Source organism: Protopterus annectens, chromosome 8.part0 (assembly GCF_019279795.1).
Source record: "Protopterus annectens isolate FY-2018-M chromosome 8.part0, PAN1.0, whole genome shotgun sequence".
Classification (NCBI taxonomy): Eukaryota; Metazoa; Chordata; order Ceratodontiformes; family Protopteridae; genus Protopterus; species Protopterus annectens.
Genome location: NC_056741.1, coordinates 918,059,372 through 918,081,179, shown reverse-complemented (window position 1 = coordinate 918,081,179; position 21,808 = coordinate 918,059,372). Strand labels below are relative to the sequence as shown.

General features: G+C 43.4%; 1 protein-coding gene across 1 annotated transcript in view; it reads right to left on the bottom strand.

Moving 5' to 3' along the window:
* Nucleotides 1-21,808, bottom strand: part of ARHGAP33 (Rho GTPase activating protein 33) — a gene marked incomplete in the record, with an annotated part of 3,206,105 nt that overhangs the window by 2,149,743 nt on the left and 1,034,554 nt on the right. Inside the window, 1 exon segment of the mRNA XM_044080442.1 lies at nt 18,197-18,281. Coding sequence (XP_043936377.1) covers nt 18,197-18,281 — 85 coding nt within the window.

The window sequence follows — 21,808 nt, the reverse complement described above, 5'->3', positions numbered from 1 at the left end:
TCTCTTAGAGGGAGAAGGGTGGCTTCCCCTGATTAGAGTAATAAGGTCTTCAGCCATTCATATCATTTGTTTTTTAGGCATAGGGGCCTGACCATGTGGTCTGGGCGTCGGTTTTCTGGGCATGGATCGAGTTTTAGGCCTTGAAGAAGAAGATGGAGTTGGTTTAATATGCAAGTCAGTAGGCCTGAATATGCCTACAGAAGCCGGTGACTGCACAGCGGCTCCAGACCCATCCAAGGTAGAGACATCCACAGGTTCCATAGTCGAAGAAGCATCTCGCAGCATAGCAGACTCCGAATGGGTCTCAGTAGAGGCCTGCGAATCTGAAGTAGCTGGTATCAGGGGCTGCAAAAGCACCTCACTGAGTACCGGCGAACTGGTGACTAGCTTAACAGAAGCATCGTCAGCAGCTTTGGACCTATGCCGTCTGTCTCGGTCTTTATCTTTGCATTTTTTCGGAATGTTGGTATCGGGTGGCTTACTGAAGCCATTTCTGGATAACTGAACAGAGTACCAAAATAGTTAGATGGAAAAATGAACCAATGACGAATAGTTAGAGGATTGAATAGGGCACAAAACTGACAGCGAGGGACATCGTGCTCTGGGCCTAAGCAAGGAATGCAGTATGAATGAAGATCTTTATGAGGTATTTGCTTTCCACAAGTAATACAATTGTTAACTTTTACTGACATCGGTTTAGAGCAAGAAAAAAAGGATCCTCAACAGGGTACTTAGCTTTGTTGAAGACTTCGGATCTGAAACTCAAACAAAAATTTCAGGAGTCAGCCGACCGGCACTTGCAAACTGCTTCTTCTTCAGGCACCGCATGGCAAGAAAAACTGATTGAATGATGTCGGCTTCATACTTTATACCCCTGACGTCACAGAAGATGAGACAACAACCGACGCAGGCCCCAAGACTTTGATAATCAGGCCGACTGAGGGCTACCTGCAAGCAGATAACCCAAATGTAATGACTGCAATAGTGAAACACGAAGAACATCCGCATTTTATCATCATCTGTGAGGTTCTGAGAATGCAGTCAGCCAAACCTCCTCAAAACAATACCGGTGACCATAGCCCTGGAAGAAGCGTCATCTGAGTAATACACAGACTGTAAACAATGAGTAGTGAGTTGCACAACAGAAAATACTCAATTATTAAAAACAAATAATTCCTCACATGAAGAAATGGCAGACAAACCATTTCTCATACTGTCACAATTAGGCAGAACAAACTTTAATATAAGAGTCCGACAATTCAAAATTCTGAAAATCAAAGTTGCAGAAGCATATATTTTTCCCATACTTATCAATAACATTTCCATCCTTACCAAAAAGAGTATAATCGGAATTAACTAAATGTTTAGCAGTGGTAGGACAAACTACGGCTATAGCTGCCAGGTAAGGTTTGGAAAGAATGTATAAAAACTTAAGGAACATCCTATCTGCCTTTTTAGAGGCTGCTGGCCGACTATCAGGAAAACTACAGGCAGTAACACACACATCCTCCAATGCTGACAGAACTGGAAGAACAGGTGAAAGTTTTGGAAATTCCTTCTGTAATAGCTCATAAAACTTTCTGAGACTGAGAAATCTCAGTGCTCTCCCACTGAAAACATTGTCACATTCTGGAAAGTCTCAGAGAAAGAGAAACCCCACAAGGAGAATCAGAAACTAAGCTCTCCTTGGTGCTGAATCAGAAATCTGAGAAGAAAACCCTGCATCTATCCCTTCATCCAGATTCAGAATCTTGAATCTCATAAAAGAGGTATTTCTCTTCCTTTTACCAGAAACTAGTTTATAAGATTCAATAGCCTGAATTAAACCCTGAGCCAGATCCAGTAAACTACTCTTGACCAAAGAAATTTGAAGTCGATTCAAGCAGCAAAACCCAGAAACAATTTAGAAAATCTCAGTTAAAAGCACTTTAAAACACTTAACCACCATCAAAAAGTATAATAAATACAATTCCTCCACAGAAAAAAATGTTTCTTTAAATACTTTAAACAACTTTTAAATTGACAGAAAAAAAACAGTGATCTTTTTTAAAAGCAGAATATAGTCTCATACCAGTCTGTCAAAATACAAACTCCTAGCTTAAAAAAATCCTGAACAGGAAAAGTGTTACCAAACAAAAACATTTTTTAAACTGGAAGTTTTTTTTCTCCGAAGAGAGCTCATCAGCCCAGCAAAAGAACAGAACAAGCTAACAGTCCATCTTAGAAAGCCTTAGATAAGGATAACATTAGGCATCAGGATAGCTCTGAAGGGACTAGCACATAAACAGGTCTTTGATCAGCTCAGCTCAAGACGACTGACTGTTTGGGTGAATGGAATGTGCCCTGAAGCTTTGGAAGCTGGCCATCCATTATATACTTGGCAAGATATAACTCGTATATAGCTAAGGTTGCTGCAGCAGTAATCAATATTATGAACATCTGATTCTTAGGTATCCCACTGGCAGTATCCCACAATAACAATATTTTCTCCCCAACACTCTAAACAGCAAAACTGATATAGTTTTATTCATACATCAAATGTATCCTCACAAAAACTTCACAAAGACACTTAGAATTCAAGATAAAAAAATGTCATCCCTTTCACTTTTTGTTTCCTAGGTGCACATACAGAGAATTCTTGTAAAAAATATTCTTAATAAAATTCAAATTAGAAGGAAGGCTTTTCTCAACTAGGACTTTTCTTCCAACCTTGGAAATTGCAGCTGACTTACAGATGGACAGCCAAAAAGTGCTAGCTTTGGCAACAAAAACACCCTAAAGTTTTTGGTGCTCCTCTTGCCTTTTACAGGAGTGCCCTGAGTGCTCCTAACAGGAGGAGCACCTGGAAGGAAAATAAAGCTTTCAAGCTGGATGGTGCAAATGGAGTAAATATTAGTTATGTACTCAACACAGCTTGGTATCTGTGTTATCTGTAGTCACCACTTATAATGGGTCTAGGATCAGAAATTGGATGCAAGCTGGCACACTTGCACAACAGCTTAGCTCAAGCTCTTCCCCTCTCATAATACTCTGCTGCCCTCTAACCCTTCAGATCGAGTTTGCCCTGGAGGAAGAAGACAGACAGAAAAGACCTGCCACTAGACAAGGTCCACCAAAGTCCTGCTAATCCCTCAGGAAGGGGGATGGTGGGTGGCATTGTGATGAATGGTGACTATGGATAACACAGATACCAAGTTATGGTGAGTACATTAATAATTTGATGTTATCCTAGTCACCATTCATTACATATGGGTCAGAGTCCCCAGCTACCAAACATTCTCGGGTGGCCTCATGGAAGGACATGCCAAAGAACAGTGGAGCCAAAGGAAGCCCTTTCCCTAGAAACTAGGTCAAGCTTGTAATGGGAAATAAAGGTATGAGGTTTAGACTAAGTTGCTGTTACCCAAATGTCATCCAAGGAATGACTAGCTGAGAAGGCTGCTGATGTAGCTACCGACCTGGTAGAATGAGCCTTAACTGGTCCAGGCAAAGGAGTAACATAGGAGGAACACATGTAAGAAATGCACTGAGAAATTCAATGGGAAATAGTAATTTTCAAAACAGCTTGGCCCTTCCTATTGACTGAAAATGCCACAAACAATTGTTCAGAGACGAAAGTGCTTAGTTCTGTGCAAATACAAATGAAGCTGTTGAACATCTAAGGTATGTAAAATGTATTCCCCTTTATTAGCATAATTAGGAAAGAACACTAGGAGATGAACAGACAGAGTCGCTTCAGTGGCTACTTTCGGCATAAAGGAAGGGGAGGGTTTTAAGGCTACTATCTTTATGAAATGCCAGATAAGGACCTTTAATGGTAACATGCTGCAATTCTGATAATCTTTTTGCTTAAGTTATTTCCACCAAAAAGGCAGCTTTCCAAGAAAAAAATATGAAGTCACAGGATGTAGCAGGCACAAAATGGGGGCTAGTTAGAGATTGCAGCACCAGAGCAAGATCCCACGGTGGAGAAGGGTCCTTGAATGGACGACGCAACAAAAATACATCATTCAAGAAGGCTTTGGGAAAGGTGAGAAGAGAACATAGGTTCGTTATTGAGATGGAAATAAGAAATTGCTGCCAACTGGACTTTGACTGTAGAGAAACTAGCACCCTCCTGAAAAAGAGAGGCCAGGAAAAGGAGAATGTCAGAAATAGGAACTGAAAATGGATCCAGATTCTGACCTTTAGCCCAAACAGTGAATCTCTTCTACTTACTTCTGTAAACTCTCTTGCCGAAGCAAGGATAATATCCATCACATGGGTCGCAAGCCTGGACTTGGCAAGAAACACTGGAATTGGACAAACCAAGCTGTCAGACGGAGAGTGCAAATTCGGGAGCGGACAGAGAGATGGATGGGAGATCAGATGTGACACTGGATCAAGCACCCAAGGGGGTTGCTTCAAATGAGACCACAGAAGAGGGAACCACACCTGCAGAGGCCAGAAGGGGGCAATGAGGATTAACTGCATCCTGAGATGTTGTTTTCTGAAGAACTCTGGGAATTAAAGGTAAGAGAGGAAAGGCATAAAGGAGACCCAGAGGCCAATCGTGAGTCAGACAGTTGCTGGAGGACTCCTCCTCTGGGGGATCAGGGTGAAGTAGTTGCTTTTGTGGTTGAAAGGGGAAGCAAACAGATAGCAGCATGATTAGCCCCACCAACAGAAGATTGGCTTTGCCACGAACAGATTCAGGGTCCACTCGTGAGGGGTCAGAATAGTCCTACTTAACTTGTCCACCAGCATGTTGGATGCTCCAGGAATGTGCATTGCAAGAAGAAAGTGCCCAGAGGACATCACAAACTCCCAAACCCTCATGGCCTCGTGACAAAGCAGATAAGAGCGTGTGCCCCCTTGCTTGTTTATGTACCACACAATAGCCATGTTGTCTATGTGAACTGCAATTGTCCCTAGAGGAAGGCAGTCCTGAAATGCTTGCAACAACAGAAGGACTGCTCATCTCCAGAACATTTACGTGCAGTTTGGTCTCTGACTGGGACCACATCCCTTGGACAGTCTTCCTCTGGAAGTGCCCCTCCCCACCCACCCTAGCAGGTAGGTGTCCATGGTCACTGTGGCCATCGGAACTGGGGAAGAAAAAGACCTGCCAGCTTGAAGGTCTGGAGAGTGCATCCACCATGATAGATCTCACAGACATACTGGAGTGAGCCGTACAAGGACTGGCAGAGGATGAGAGAGAGCGGACCAAAACCGCCAGGATCCACTGTAGGACTCTTATGTAACACCTGGCTATTGAAACCAGATAAATGGCTGCTGCCATGGAACCTAGAGCCTTTAGAATGAGTGACAATGGAGGACGAGTTTGCTTCAGAAGAGATTGTAAATGAGACTGAAGAAGCATGCATTGGAGGGGAAGAGCTGTAGTCTCTCAGGTAGTGTCCAACTGAGTGCCTATAAATTCCAGCTGCTGAGATGGGATTAAGGAAGACTTGGCAAGATTCATTGTTATCTCAAAGTACAGTTGTGTACCTACCATAAATGTAGATGTTCGAGTGTATTCACTGTTGCAGTCTTTACACTTGGGTTATCCTGCTGGCAGGCTACCCGCAGTCGGCCTGAATTCCAAAGTCTTGGTCCGGTGTCAGTTGCTGTCGCCTCTTCCCCGACGTCTGCACCAGGGGTATAAAAGATGCAGCAGACGCCATTCAGTTTTTCTTGCCCCAGATGTCAGGTCCCCCCAAAAAGGGTAGGCTAAAACACATTGCTAATAAAAGCATGCACTAAAAAAAAACTATACCTTCATCTACAAGCAAATGCATCACATAGGTTGTATAGGATAGAGAAGTGCAGATAAGTCCCAGCAAAGAAAGGGGGATGGTGGGTGGGTAACCTGGACTGCAACAGTGAATACACTTGAACATCTACATTTATGGTAGGTACACAACTGTACTATGTTCATCGTGTTTCACTGTTGCAGTCAATACACTTGGGTTGAATCCCAAAGCTGAGGTTGGGTGGCTGGGCCTAAATAGAATTAGGAGAGGCTATGACACCCTGCAGAACTGCAGTGGCGAAGCCTGCTCTGGATTTAGAGTACAGAGGTAAGTGTTAGTGCTTTGTAAAAGTGTGCACTGAAGTCCAAGTTGCAGCCTCCAAAATGTCCTTGGTTGGTACTCCTCTGAGGAAGGCTGCTGAAGTAGCTGCTGCTCTGGTTGAGTGGGGCCTTAGGCAGTGATTTGCCATGTTGAGTATAGCAGAAACAAATGCAGTGGGCTATCCACTTGGAAATAGTCTGCTTTGAGATGGCTTTTCCTTGAGATCCTGCAGCAAATGCCACTACGAGTTGCTCAGACTTTCTGAAAGCTTTAGTTTTATCCAAGTAGAAGTGTAGCTGTCTGTGTATGTCCAAAGAATGTAATAGTCTCTCCCCTTTATTCTGTGGGTTTGGATAAAAAGTAGGCAAGTGAATTGTTTGATTAAGAGCCACACTGGACACTACCTTAGGCATAAATGTTGGGTTTGTCCTCAGAGAAACCCTATCCGGACGGAAAATTATGTAAGGTTCAACCGCCATTAGAGCCTCTCACTCTGAGACTCTTTTTGCTAAAGTAATTGCTAAGAGCGGAGCTGTTTTCCATAAGGATTTTATCTCAGCTGTATTGGCTGGCTCAAAAGGAGGCAGCGCGAGTTTTTCCAAGACAAAGTTGAGGTCCCATGCAGGTATTGGTGCTCTTCTTGGGGGTCTTATGTTTTTGGCCCCTCTGAGGTACTGCCTTAGTAGTGGATGTGAAAAGATAGGTGGGTCCGTATTGTAAGAGCTGAAATGGCAGAGGCATGGATCTTAATCGATGAAAAGGATAGGCGTTTGTCCAGCATCTCAGTTAGGTATTGTAAAATCTGAGGAATATTTGGTACAAACATGTCAATTCCTTGCGCCTGGTTCCAAGCACAGAATCTCTTCCACTTTTCTGCATATGATTTTCTGGTGCTGGGCCTCCTGGCCCCCAGAATAACATCCATAACTGATTTGGAGAGAGGTGTGTTCTGAATGGTTACATTATCCGCCATGCAACCAAATTTATGGTTCTGAGATGGTTGTGCAGTATTTGATTGCTTTGTTGGGTCAGTAAATGAGGAATGTCCAGGCTGGGCCTTGAGACAAGCTCTTTAGGATTGGGTACCAGTGCTGGCACGGCCAGTCTGGGGCAATCAGGATCATATTTGGCTTCTCTTGTCTGACCTTTAGGAGTACCTTGGGGAGGAGAGGTAGTGGAGGAAAGGTATATACTGTAAGGTTTTTCCAGCTGAATGATAGAGCATTCACTTTCCATGCTAGCTTGTGATAAGTCCTTGTACAAAATCTGTGTAGCTGGTAGTTGTGAGGGGAGGCAAATAGATCTATGTCTGGGCATCCCCATTTCCTTCTTATCATGCTGAAGATTTGTGGATCTAGTTTCCACTCATGAGGATCCATGAGATTTCTGCTTAGTTCGTCTGCCAGAGTACTTGTCTTTCCTGGCAGGAATTGTGCTTGTAGGTGTACTTGAAAAGTCAAAGATGTGTTCCACAAAATCATGGCTTGTCTGCAGAGGGGGTAGGAATGCGTTCCTCCCTGCTTGTTTATGTACCACATGACTGTAGTATTGTCCGTCTTTATTAGCAGTTGTCCTGGATGAAGCAGATCCTTGAAAGCTGTCAGGGCATTCTGGACAGCCAGCATTTCTTTTAAATTGATATGAAGATGCATTTGGCTTGTGGGCCATGCGCCCTGAATACATTTTCCTGCCATGGGGGCCCTCCAGGCATAATCTGATGCATCTGTTATTGTCTGCCTGGCAGTGGGTAAAGTGAAAGGCTGTCCCTTGTTGTGGTGACAGGCCTGTGCCCACCATCGAAACTCCTGTTGCAGGCAGGGAATGAGGGTAATTAGTTTTTCCATGCTGTGGCAATGTTGAGTCCAAACACTTTTTAGATACCATTGTAGTTTCCTCATATGCAGTCTTGCATATGGAATTAACAGAATGCAGAATGCCATGAAGCCCAAAGCCTGCAGAATTTTTCTTGCAGATAACTGGGTTTTTGTTGCCAACACGTCGAAATAAGAATTTAATTGCCTTTGTTTGTCTGGCATGAGATAAGCCATCTGGGCAGTTGTATTTAAGCTTGCACCCAGGAATATTATCTCTTGAGAGGGTACTAGTTTTGATTTTTTTTCGTTTACTGTGTACCCTAGGCAAATTAGCAATCTTTTTACAAACGCCAGATGCTTTAGTAGGATGTCCTTGTTCTCTGCTTGAATAAGGCAGTCGTCCAAGTAGGGATATATTTGAATTCCTCTTTGTCTGCAAAAAGCAATTACTGGTGCCAGGCATTATGTGAAGACCCCGGGCACAGTAGATAAGCCAAAGGGCAGTGCAGAGAATTGATAGTGCATTGAGCCAGCTATGAATCTGAGGCATCTTCTGCAAGATGGTCTGATTGGAACATGCAGGTATGCCTCTTTTGCGTCCAAGGATACAAGCCAAGCCTTCTTGCCCAGCATGGGCAGAAGCTGCTGCAGAGTCAACAGTTTGAATTTTGGAACATCCAGAAAAGTGTTTAGAATAGACAGGTCCAGTATTGGTCTCCAGGCTTTGTCCTTCCTGGGTACCAAGAAAAGTCGTGAGCAAAATCCTTGTCCCTGCTCCTGTAGTCGTACTCGCTGAATGGCCCTCATTGTCCATGAGGGATGAAACTTGCTTTTGTGCCTCTTCCCATTGATTGTGTGGCAGGTCTGGAATGCCTTTTGCTTTTGGCAGGGTGTGAAAGTGGAACCTGTAACCCTGAGACACAATATTCAAGACCCATTTGTTCTGGGTGATTATGTGCCAGTTTTGTGAAAAAAGTGCTAGTTTTCCCCCTAAGGGAGCGTCCAAAACATAAGTGCTTGGTACTGGTAGAGGAAAGTCATTGGGACTGTTTCCTCCTATAAGGTTAAAATTTGTCTTCTCCGCTTTTGGAGGTAGAAGCATCCCCATTGTTTAGGCCTGTATGAGCCTTGGGGCTGGGATCTGCCTCTAGGGTGCCTGTATCTGCCTCTTTGTGGCCTATCTTGACACTGGAAAGGACCAATTTTTTTGAAGGCCAGTTCCTCCTAAATCTGGGTGGCTGTACCTGTAAGAAATCCTTGACTGTCTGCATAAATTTCGCTTTATCCTCCATTGTCTCAAACACCTCTTCTGCTTAACACCAAACAAAGTATCATGCTGTAATGGAGCATCTAATAGTTTTGCTTTAACATGATCAGGCAAATTTTGTTCCTTTAGCCAAGCATGCCTCCTAATCACAGAACCCGTTACAGCGGCCCTGAAAGAGGCCTCCAAAGAATCAAAACCACATTACAAAGTAGGTTTTCCCACCTGTTCAGCTGCATGCAATAAATCCTGCATTTCCTTATTCTCAGAACATTCAGAATTTGTCAACATTTTCTGTTTAAGCAGTGACATTAAGTATTGCTGAAATTTAAGCATATGAAACTGACAATTTAAAGCCCATACAGCCAAGATAGCAGAAGTGAAAACTTTTTCCCCCATCTGTCCAGTGCTCTAGAATGCCTATCAGAGGGAACAGGGTTTTTTTGCAGTGGAAGCCTTGATCCCTTTGGGACCCTGAGAAATAGTTTCTGGGTCAGCAGCAGGGTTTTTATATAGAAATTTGTGTGAATCTGGAACCCTGTAGTACCTGTCTGTCTTAATGTGTGCAGGGGGTATAGAGTCTGGAGACATGCCGGACTCTGAAAAAACATCATCTACAATATCCAGAACAGGGGGAATAGCAAGGGGCCTGTGCTGAGGAAGTAAAAGAAAATCTCCGAGCCTTTTCTTGGATTCTGAATAATCCTGGCTCTCCCAATGAAAGTGCTCCCTCATAGTATGCAGTGTTTCCCCAAAAGAGTAATTCTCAGGAGAAGAAGCTGAAGGAATAGATTCTTCAGCATCCGAATCCTCATCGGGAGGAAGAGAGTATTCTTGATCAGAGGAGGAATCCGAGGAAATGTTCACCTGATCTGAAGATTCATATTCTGTCTCTTGCCTAGGCCTCTTATCAGGAGGGGGGTGGGAACCCCTGATCAAAGTAATAAGGTCTTTGGCTATTTTGAGCATCTATTTTTTAGGCATGGAAGTCTGTCCTGGAGAATGCTGTATTTGTTTCTTTGTCTTTAGAGCTGCTTTAGTCTTTGGCTTAGAAGCTGAAGATGGCTTTACATATAACTGTGTAAGTCTGAAAACACCCTCAGAGGCCGATGCCGCACAGTGGCTCCAGACTCATCTGAGGGAATAGTTTCCGAGGATCCAATACCTTGAGTTTCCAGAGGCCCAGTCAGCTCCACGTGGGAGTCGGAAGCAACCTGTGGCTCTGAGGTAGCGGGTGTCAGGGGCTGCGAATGCACCTCACTGAGAACCGGCGAACCAACGACTAGCTTAGAGGAAGCCTCATCGTCTGTTTTGGACCTCGGATGCCTGTCCTTGTCTTTATCCTTGCGTTTTTTATAAACTCCGGTCGTCGGCTGTTCTGCCGGCATTGTATAATTGAATCTGCGGCCAAAGTAATGAAAGGCAAAATCGTACTGACGCTTAATAGTGCGTTGGTTAAATCTAGCATAAAACAGACAACAAGCAACGTAGTGATCAGGTCCTAGGCAAGGAATACAGAGTGAAAATCCTTATGAGGTATTTGCTTCCCACAAGAAATACAATTGTTAACTTTTTCTGACATCGGTCTGGAGCAAGAAAAAAAGTTTTCCCAACGGGGTACTTAGCTTTAATGAAGACTTCAGATCTGAAATTCGAAAATCTCAGGAGTCGGCCGACCGGCACTTGCGAACTGCTTTTGCTTTGGGCACCGTGCGGCAAGAAAGACTGAAAAAAATGGTGTCGGCTGCATCTTTTATACCCCTGGCGCCACTGCCATCAGGGAAGAGGCGACAGCAACCGACGCCGGACCAAGACTTTGGAATTCAGGCAGACTGCGGGTAGCCTGCCAGCAGGATAACCCAAGTGTAATGACTGCAACAGTGAAACACGATGAACATCTGATTGAAGAGATTGAGAAGAAAGCGTGTGGTCTCCATCAGTTGATGCTGGGTGGGAGCTTTGAGGAGCCAATCAGAGAGATAAGGAAACACCTGGAATCCCTGCAGCCTGAGATGAGCTGCCACCACTGCCATACCCTTGGTAAACACCCAGGGGGCAACACCCAGAGGGGCTGTGGTGAGTCCAAAGGGCAGGGAGTGATCAGTTCCTATGCAAAAGCAGAGAAATATCCTGGACCACCTGTCTATTTTGATATGATAGTACGCATCCTGGAGATCCACAGAGCACATCCAATCATTTTTGTGCAGAAGGGGCACAATGGACTGCACAGTGACCATCCAGAACTTCAACTTCTTGAATGAGAGGTTCAACTGACTGAGGTCCAGAATCGGATGCAGGTCCCCTGTTTTCTTTGGCACCAAAAAGAAGCAGGAGTAAGTTCCGGATCTCCTCTGTCCTGACGGGACCTTTTGGATGCTTCTTTTAAGAAAGAGTTTGGTAACCTCTAAACCGGCTAACTCTCTCTGACCTGGCGGCACTTTGGGGGAAGAGTACTGCTTTTCAGTGGGGGGGGGGGGGTCAGAAAAGGGAACACAGTAGCCCCTGGATATAATTTTTTAGCACCCACTGATCGGTTGTGATGTTTGCCAGGCTGAATGATGCAAAGATAAATGACCCCCCCGACTGCCAGGGAGAGACAGCCGGGCAACGTCTCAGGGGTGCTGAAAGTGCTTCTCAGAAAAAGGCTTCCTGGAACCCTGGTTTTGCGGGCCTCCTCTGCCCCTGGGCAGTGTCGACCATTGAAACTTCTCTCCCGTCCCCTGGAAGAGGAATCTTTTTGAGCCTCCTGGACGGAAGACTGCGACTTACGGAACCACATCTTCTTGTTCCCCCGTTGAGTCTTGGAAAAGGACCTTTGGGGGTCAGATAATTTGATCCATATGGCCGACAGTGTCTTCCCTTCTTGCTCACTGTGGGTCAAAGTTTCCTTGACACTTGGTCCAGAGAATTGAACAATTGAAGGGTGTGTTGGTGAACAACACTCTAAAGGCTTCTGCAACCCCACTTAAATGCAGCCAGGCATGACACCTGATGGCAATTCCTGTGCCCGCCACCCGTGAGGAACCTTCTGCACTGGATATCAACCTCATGGACAACTTGGCTATGGCCGTGAGAGTGGCCAGCTTGGGAAAAACTGTCAAAGTCCTCTGGAGGTATGGACTCAAAGGGAAGTGGTAAGCTCCTTTATCAAATCCCTCCGGAGATGGGTAAAATGAGTCAGGTAGTTTAATGCTCGCAGGCTTAAAGAAGGCGATGCAAACACCCGCTTTCCAAATCTGTCCAACGCCCACGATTCAAGATTGGGAGGATGGACAGATAAACTCTGTTCCGCCAGATCTTTCTTGGTGGTGGCAGCTACCACAATCACAACCACTGGAACTGCCTTGGACCAAAAAGCATGGTCTGATGGGGGGGGGGGGGGATCAAAAACTTGTCCACTCTCTTGGGTACTGGCTCCACTGTAGCGGGTTCCTTTCAAGCCCTGCTGGCAAGAAGGTTGATCAATCGGTCAGCGGGGGGGGGGGGGATATACCCAAAAGGTAGATGGGTCTGTACCGAAAGCCTCCACAAAACACGGCTTCCTCAGAGGATGGGGGCTGGGCAAACCAATCACCGTTGGCCTTAAGAATCTCCTGAATGTCCCCAAAGGAGACATAAATGGGCAGTGAACTTGGAGAACAGATCCCCTTCATCGATGTCCATGTTCTCCGTGAGAGACTCCAATGGGGAGTTAAGATTTTGCCTCTTACATGTCCTCTTCTGAGGGACTTCCTCCAATGAGGCTCAAGGGAAGACTTGGAAGAGGTGGGGACCCCGATAGGGGTAACTCCCCCCTGGAGACTAGGTTGAATGGGCTGAACTGGAGCAGGATGAGAGGGTCCACTCAAACTCTGGGGCTGGGATGGAGCACGGGGAGCAGGAGAGGCTACTCTGGTAGCAGTGAGAGATCTTTTCACTGACTGGAATGTGGAGGGTCTGGACGAAGCCCCCTCTCCCTCCCCCTCTGACCACACTAAAATAGAGGAAGGAGCAGACCCCGCCAGAACATCTAACCCTCTGGAGAATGCTGGCCCAGAGCTATCAAGAGCCGAAGCACCGAGGGGCAGAGAGAGGAGCCCAAAACGCCCAGGCCCGAACCAGCCCCCACCGACTCTGGGGCAACAACCCAAACCGGTGGCCCTGCCTGCCCCGGGGGGAAGGGGAGCAGAACTGGCCAAAGACTCTGATGGTGTAGGGACAAAAGAATATCTGGTAAGCCCCACCTCCTCCATGCTGTGCACTGGCTCCCCTAAAGTCCAAACCCTGAGAAGTCAGATGAGGAGAAAGAAGTCGGGGAGTGGGAGAAGGGTCCCTAATCCTGTGGGCTGGGGAAGCAAACAGCCCCAGTTTGATTTGAGCCCTTAAAAAGGACTGCATCATTTAGTCCATATCAGAGGGAAGGATGCTCCTGGAAGAGTGGGAGGAAACGGAGGACCTAACTGGAGACCCATGCCGGGAACCAGAGGGCCTTCTCCGATGATCTGAGGAATGGGTCCTACACAGAGGGTTAAACAATTGATCCCCTCCCGCAAGATCTGAGGGAAGATCTTCAAACAGAATGGGATTGATACAGGTCTTGGATCCACCCATATCAGATCCAAGGAAACATGTGGGTCCGAGGAAATAGTTCTTTAACTTTTCGGATCCGAAGGGATAGAATCAGTGACAGGCCTGCTCTGGCTCAGATCTGAAGGCCACGATTCGGAGGGCCTTGGATCGGGAGTTGAACCTGAAACCCATGTATCCGAAGGGCCGGTACCGGAGGCCCTGGATCCAGCAGTTGACTCTCTCGAAGTTCTCAGATCCGCGATCCTCAGATCCAACACCGCTACGGCTGCAGTCGGATTTGAGATCCGTAGCCTAGCTTTCATGGACGAAACTACCCCTGAAGTGGAAGAAGGCTTTCTTTTATGGCTGCAGGGCCTCGCATTGGTGAAGGACTCCTCAACCAAGGGACTAACCTGAACCATGCCTTTTAAAAGAAGTTTGTTCCAGTGGTCGACCAGAGCCCTGGGGTTGAATGTAGCAAAAATGCTGCACTGAACCTCCAGGTGGCCGGCACTAAGACTAAGGCACTCTTCCAACCACACAAGGAGAGCCTCTTAAACCCTAAAGGCTTCCCCGACATGGAGAAATGCCACCAAAGCCAAAGGGAAAATACAAAGAGGAGTTGGAAACTCGGGCAAAAGGTCTAAAACGTTAAGATCCATCCGACACTTAATACAGAAAGACCAATAAATTAATAATAAAAGTGAAAAACAAGCAGTTCGGGAAAGGTTACTACACTACCACACTACCCAAACCAAAAAACGGCGCCAAAAAAACAAAAAGACCAAAACGACCAAAGGAAGGGGAAAAAGATAAAACCGGAAACTCAACGGAGCATTGCTATAACTAAAAACTTAGTAAAATAAGGAAAGGCTAAGAAGAAAATCCCAAAGAAAGAACCTACTTACTGAAAATACGAAAATCCCAAGGAGCTGAGCTATCTGTGTCTGACAGTTAAAGTGGCAAATGAGATCTGAGGGGGTTAGAGGGCAGCAGAGCATTATGGGAGGTGAGGAACTTGAGCTAAGCTGTTGTCCAAGTGTGCCGGCTCGGATACCATGTCAGATCCTAAACCTATACGTGATGAATGGTGATTAGGATAACATCAGATCCCATATAGTTTAGGCTACTGCAATGGTGATTACTTTGAACAGCAGGGGAAACATCTGCATGCCAAGAAAAATCACACAGAAGCAAATCATAAAACTTCTACTAGGAGATTGGGAATTCAATCTGTTCCCACCGAAACAAAACCTTCGCCTTGCTATACTCTTAAAAAAAATAAAAACACTTCATGGAAATCTGAAGTAAAATGTTTCTTCAGTAAGAATCTTCAAATTGTAAGACAAATATTGAAAAATATTTCCCTTTCATTCCCTGCTGTTCTGACAGAGAGTCAGTAACAGAATATGACATCTTTTACCTTTTCAATAAACAGTCAGTGGAAAAAAATATTCAAGGCTGGAAGAAATCTCTTTAGTAATCCAGTAAGTCTTTCCTATTCAAGACAGAGACAGAGAACAGGAGTCGCATACCACAATGGTTTTGTTTTCCTGAGAAACTCCCTGAAAAAGACTGACCCATAGCAACTTTACTGCCCCAGGAATGAAGCACCTAACTCGGACAAGTGGTAGACCTTTATCCAGTACTTCCTGCAAGATGAAGAACAGTGATTCTCCCTTGCCCAATAAGGGCTAACAACCAGCCACAGAGCCTGTAACTTAACTCTTAGTCCTTAGCAGCTGTAGGTATTAAACCATGGGTAACAAGAGACAATAAGCAGTGATCTGAGGAACCAAGTAGGGCCATAGCAGAATCACCCACTGATGGATGAGGAGGTGAAACAGATGGCCAAACACAAGACTCACAAGAAATATATTTCTTGTAAACGGGAAGGAAAAACCAATGAGAGCAAAATCTGCTCCATGGTTCACCTAAAAAGAGTACCAGCAAGGCAGGAAGTACAGTTTGAGTGAGTCAAAGCAAGTGAGCATCCAAGTCAAGTTCTGAGTTAAAAAAAAGTTTACAGACATTCCCCAACACCACAATATCCTGCCTCAAACACTATTGATCTGTAGAAAAAAAAAGTCAAAAAGCATTTATTTTCATTTTGTTTTTCACACAAGCTTTCTCAACTGACAAAACTTCCTTTTACATACAAAGACAGTCCAGAATATAATATTTCCTAACTAAAGGTAAATAGGTTTTGACAGAAACAGTTTTACTTCAAGAAAAAAAAGTGTGAACGTTTCTGTCCCAGAAGAAAACTCATCTTCTCAGCCTTGAAGAAATGCTAGCTGACTGTCAAGCTCCACGAAGCCCACAGAAGGAGCATAGTGTTGTGGCTAGAAAGCCATGGAACTTCTTGGTGCTCTCTAGCTGCTTTTTATATGGAGCTCTGTTTGTGCTCCTATCAATTAGACCATGTGGAAATCTCCCTCCAAGCTTCAAAATGCTGGATGGTCCAGTAAAATCATTGTCAGAATATATCTCAAACAGCTTAGGCTACTGCAATAATGATCCAACACTGAACATTAGAAAAGCTCTGACCTGGAGGGGATGAATAGACAAAAAAAAAAACACTGCTCCTGGAAATGTTGCAAATAAAAAATAAATGCTGTTCAAGTGCAGATTCAACCAAAGCTGAAGAGGTCCGTAACTTGGTATTTCGGGTGGGGGGCTTCTAGTAGCCTGGGAAACTTTCAGTGGCTGAGCAGACTTAGTAATGGTGGTCTAATAATTTTAAGTGAAGGAGTGGCAACCCCCTCAGACAGACCCATGCTTTGATAATCATGCACGAGTTAGAGTTGGGAAAACCTGAGCACTCCTCATACCCCAAATTCCAATCATAACTGAAAGCACATCTCAAGGTGCAAGGTACATGCCCTCTGGTCCTATAACCTAACCTCCTCCTACCCCTACGTCCTTTCCACAGCATGCTCTGATATTTTCACACATGGGAAAATGAAAACACACTTTTTAAAATTGCACACAGAACTTCCTTATGCGACTACTGTTCACTGCGACTCTCTGTATGGCTACTCATTTATGTCACACTCTACAATGCATGCATATACTGTCTTTTATTTAGCTTTGTCATTCTGTATATCATGTTGTGTCTGCAATATTTTCTACTCCCAGGCTGAGACTGAAACAAGCCCTTCTGCATCAGTGCTCTGTCATGGCTAATAATCACAAAATAAAATGAAATACATAATCTTCTACTCTGTCAAAATAATTACCAAAAATATATCCTTCAGGTCCAAAGATGTCATAACCCCGCCCCCCCCCTCCAAATTTTCCCTCATCAGGCCAATCATAGAATACAACATGCTGTTTAGAAAGTACTTCTCCAAACATGTTGCACAACTATAAAGATCACAACGTCTTGTAAAAACCTCAAAATGAATAAATACTCCTTACTAAATGGGCACACTAAACATTTTCACCTTTGTCTGCTTTGTATCACCACCAGCATGATGTTCTTTGCCTCACCGTCTAGGCGAAAAAAGTTCCTCTCCTATTAGACCTTCAACATCTAGGAACATGGTCAATGGAAGAAAACCCTTGTTCTCGAGGCCTCAACTTTCACAGCAACGTGAACAAGACATCTTTCAGAGACGTGTGTCACCAAAATAATCCCCTATCTATGGAACATGCTCCCACTGCAGATCAAACAATGTAACATACTAGGGACCTTCAAGGTCTGCCTTGACAAATGAACTGATACACAAATTCAAATTTACTTCTGGGGTAAACAGTATGGTTCCAATTAGAAGGGCTGAAAAATTCACCCACTGAACAGTGTGGGCTACACTGCTAGGCTCTATAAGGTTGCCCAAACTAACCACCTAGTAAGAAACTATGAATATATAAACTACCATCTATTTTAGTTTTCATACTACATTATATGTGAATAAGACAGATGACTGGAGTATCACTGGTAAGAAAGGATCCATACCACTACAGTTAATAACATTAATTTGTTCATTTCTTGAAGACTGCTTTATCCTATTCAGGGATTTTGTCAAGCCACAGCCATTACCATCAAGCAAAGAGTATACAACAGTGAAGCACTCTTGGACAGGAGGACACTCAATCATACACACAAATATAATTAAACGCAATTTACAGCTTCACTAATTCATCTACTGGCACATCTTTGGAATGTGGAAGGAAGCCAAAGCCCTCATGAAAACTCATGCGGACACATGGATGGCATGTAGACTCTACACTAATGGCAAACCTGCAAAGAACTGAAGTGAATAATCAAGCAATTGGAAACAGTGATGATAGCTATGGCACCTCAAGTTATAATAGGAAACTCAATAATAAGAAAATTCATATGGACATTGCACCTACAAATACCCACAAAAGGCTATTAATGAATGAACCAAAACAAACAAAACAAATCTGTAGCTGGAAATGCAGGGAATATCATTAAGAATACAATGCTGCTTCCAATCAATAGTATTCTAAGATTTGAGAGAATGCGAGGAAAGGAGCAGTCTTACCTGGATAGTTTTAAAATCCACACTGTCATAGTGGAAATGGGCACATTCTGCTAACCTTGGGAAAGGGCATCTCAAGACAGAAATCCTACAAGGAAAAATATGGAGACAAACTCAAATATGGTCAAAAGTTACTATCTGTCAAGACCATACCACATCATAAATATCATAAAACCGCACAATATTAATGTAATGTAACAAGAGGCTGAACAGAATACCTGTTCTCATCACTTCAATTTTAAGTTGCTCAAAAGTCTTCTTTAGGCATGTAACTGTGTAAAACAATACAAAATTTTCCAACAGTCACAGCACAATTGTTTTGTACATATTTACCCAAAGAGCGTAACACAGTCCTGAACAACAGACTTTATAAATAAATAAAATATGACAAACACAAACAAGCAAGATTTCTGTTATCAAATGAAATATGCAGTCAGTAGACTGAAGCTGAAATGTATGCACCTTGCATACTGAGGTATTACAATTGTGGGGAGGGGATCCTGTGAACTGTGATGGGTCTACCTAAATGGCACACCAAATGTATGTACATATGAACACACTAACATTTATACATATATAAAGTGGTGGTGACTATGTTAAGCCTTACCAAATAAAGTGTACATATGCATTTAAATATTGTGAACAGTTCTGCATTTTGTACACAGTGTGTTCAACTATAGCTATAGTAAGTGAGAAGCATTTTTAAGAACAGAGAAAGTATAGTTGTGTTATAAGCTCAGCATAAATGCACATGTTAGATTACATTCACTTTTGCAGTAATTACTTCTTGGGATATCTTGCCAACAGGTATCCTGACTGACCCGCCCAACTTCCACAGCTATAGCTTCCTCCAAAGCTTCAGCTAGCTCCCTCCCACTACTGCACAATGACATCATTGGTATAAGGGGGCATCAGCTGATGTCATCTTCAGATCTTTCTTGCCCTGGCAAAGCCAGATAAGACAACACAGCCAGAGACCAAGTGGACTTTGACAAGACTGCCCCAATGCCACAGATCCACCCCAGAATTCCCCACTTCCCATGTCTGGGAATAAATGAGGCCTGGAACAGAGGCGAGAGGTAAGGTGAGATTTGGAAAAATGCAATACCCACCCAAATCCATGGTACTAAATATAAAACAGTGGGGAAGGCTAGTTAATCTACTTTAATGCCTACATTTATAGCAAGTTCCTAGCACAAATTTACTATGTTAATTGTGTTACTCACTGCTGCAGTCATTATTTCTTGGGAGGATTAGCACAGCAAAAATGCAAGGAGTGGTTGGTAGAAGAAAAAATGGCTAGAATTGTATACCTTCCAGTACAGCACAGGCAAAATCCAGACTCTAGTGTTGTGAAAATGTATGCACTATGGACTAGGTTTTTGCCTCTAGGACAGATTGACTTCTGACCCATCCAAGGAATACTAAGGTGATTGCAGTTGGCTCTAATGTGGTGGGCCTTTAATGTGCCCAGGAATAGGTCTGCCATGAGCATGCTAAAAATATGAAATGTATTATGCAAGTTAGCTAAACTGTTGACCAATCTCCCATCTTTGACTTTTGTTACTTAATCAACTGGTTTGCCTTAATGAATGCCTTAATCTTGTGCAAGTAAAACCTCAACTGTTTATACACATCCATAGAATGAAGTTTTTTTTCATCCCCAATTTTGAGGAGGTTTAGGTTCATAGTAAAGTAATACACTAGCTTCTTTGGAAGCCATTTTAAGTCTAGCCAATTTTCCTTAAAAGGTGTGAATCAAGCCTTGTACCTTGTGTGTCTTGTGAGATAATGACTTAACCATTATTCCAACCAATAGTTTTAAACGTGCTTATTAAACCACGGCTGCAGAGGCATAGGCACATTAATAAAAAGAAAACAAACCAGAGGGATTTTTTTTGTTCCCATGCAGTATATATGTTAACAATCATTGTTCACTCTAACCTTAGATAAATTGCTTAACTCTGGTCATCCCTTAAACTTCAGTCCTCCTCCTGAACATTACTCAGCATACATTGTTCCAATGAATTGCATTTATTTCTATGGAATTTGCTCCTGCCATTTTCTAAAGATTCCAACTCCAGTTCTTTTATCTCATTTACAATGGTCAGTACTTCAATTATAGTTGCTTTAGATTTTGACTTGCATTTTCTAGTAAATGCTTTTTTAGCAGCCAAAATCATTAAACTTAGTAAGACCTTAAATATCTAGGCAATTTAGATACTATGTCCAAAAATAAAACAATAATTTCCTTAGTGACCACCATTTGCCCCCAACATATTTCTGTCCAAGTACTCAATAGTTTTCTAAAATCTGTCACCAACTCATTACACTTCCAGAAAATGTTCCCAATTTACTTTTCTCTTTCCCCACTGCATCTCCAGCACTTGTCTACCGTAAGAAAAAATTATCCAATGCCGGCTTGTGGTACAAAAATATCCAGAAAAACACTTCCAAGAAAAAATCCTAAACCATCTGGACTTTGTTGCGTACTTAAGAGCCATACAGATATATTCCCACTGTTCCCTTGTAAATTGTCTTTCAAGTTTGTCTTCCCAATCTTTGCTAACCTTTTCTAACAGATTCTTATAGTTGCCATGTAATGTTTACATGCCACACTAACTTTTAACAACAGCTTCTATTCTAAACTCAAATTAAGAACTCTACAACAGCGGGTCTTTCACTTAGCATTTCTCTATCCCTTTTTCTTTGTCTATACTCTCACAGGTTCACAGTCAAGTACAAGGTTAGCTGCCCTTGTAAGCCAGTTTCAAACCTAGCCAATTTCCCCGTTTTGTGTTCGATTTAACCTGTCCCATTTGGTTAGAGATTTGCCTTAACCATCCCATGGTTGATAATTATACATTACTCCCAATGACAACAAATAGAATCATACCATAGATCATTTGAGGGGACCATTGCATGGGATAAAGCATTTAGGAGCTTCCTCTGTGCATTAATAGTACTGGGATCAGTCCTGGGATAAATATTCTGTTTCATATCCATAGATCCAAGTTGCACTTGAATATGGACAGGGATGAACTTTGTTTTATGTGGATGGAGAGTCTGTTCCCAAAGCAGTGATATCTGCTGTAAAATATTTCTGTGCCTCCAAACCATTCTGCTGATGTTGAAGAAGAGGTTACGATCCCTAGATTGCGTATTTTTGATGCCATTTGACTTGCTGATGTGCAGTAAATACATCAGTATTGAATCCAAGGATGCCTTGTATGCCAAACACAGGTCGCTTCTTAGCAGTCTGTAGGATACAGAGTATAGTGGCAGGGTTTCGAGTCAGTCCATGAAGGACGTTTATTTCTTGTATCCTTTTAGTAAGGTGCCTCTGTGGGCATTACAGTTGCTGCAGTTGTCTGGACAGATACATGCCAAAGGGGCCATTATATTCAGTGATTGGTCTAATGAGGGGTGAGCAAAGGGGGACAATGAAATTCCTAGATCTAAACATGTCATTGTCCCCCTTATAGATGGATATTTTTACAACAATGGACATGTTTGTCAAAAGTTAGGCCACAGTCTATACAAGTTCCCCAAAGCCCAAACAACTGAGTCAACTCTTAGGAGTGTATTGTCAATGTGGTAGCTCCCTGGGGTAGA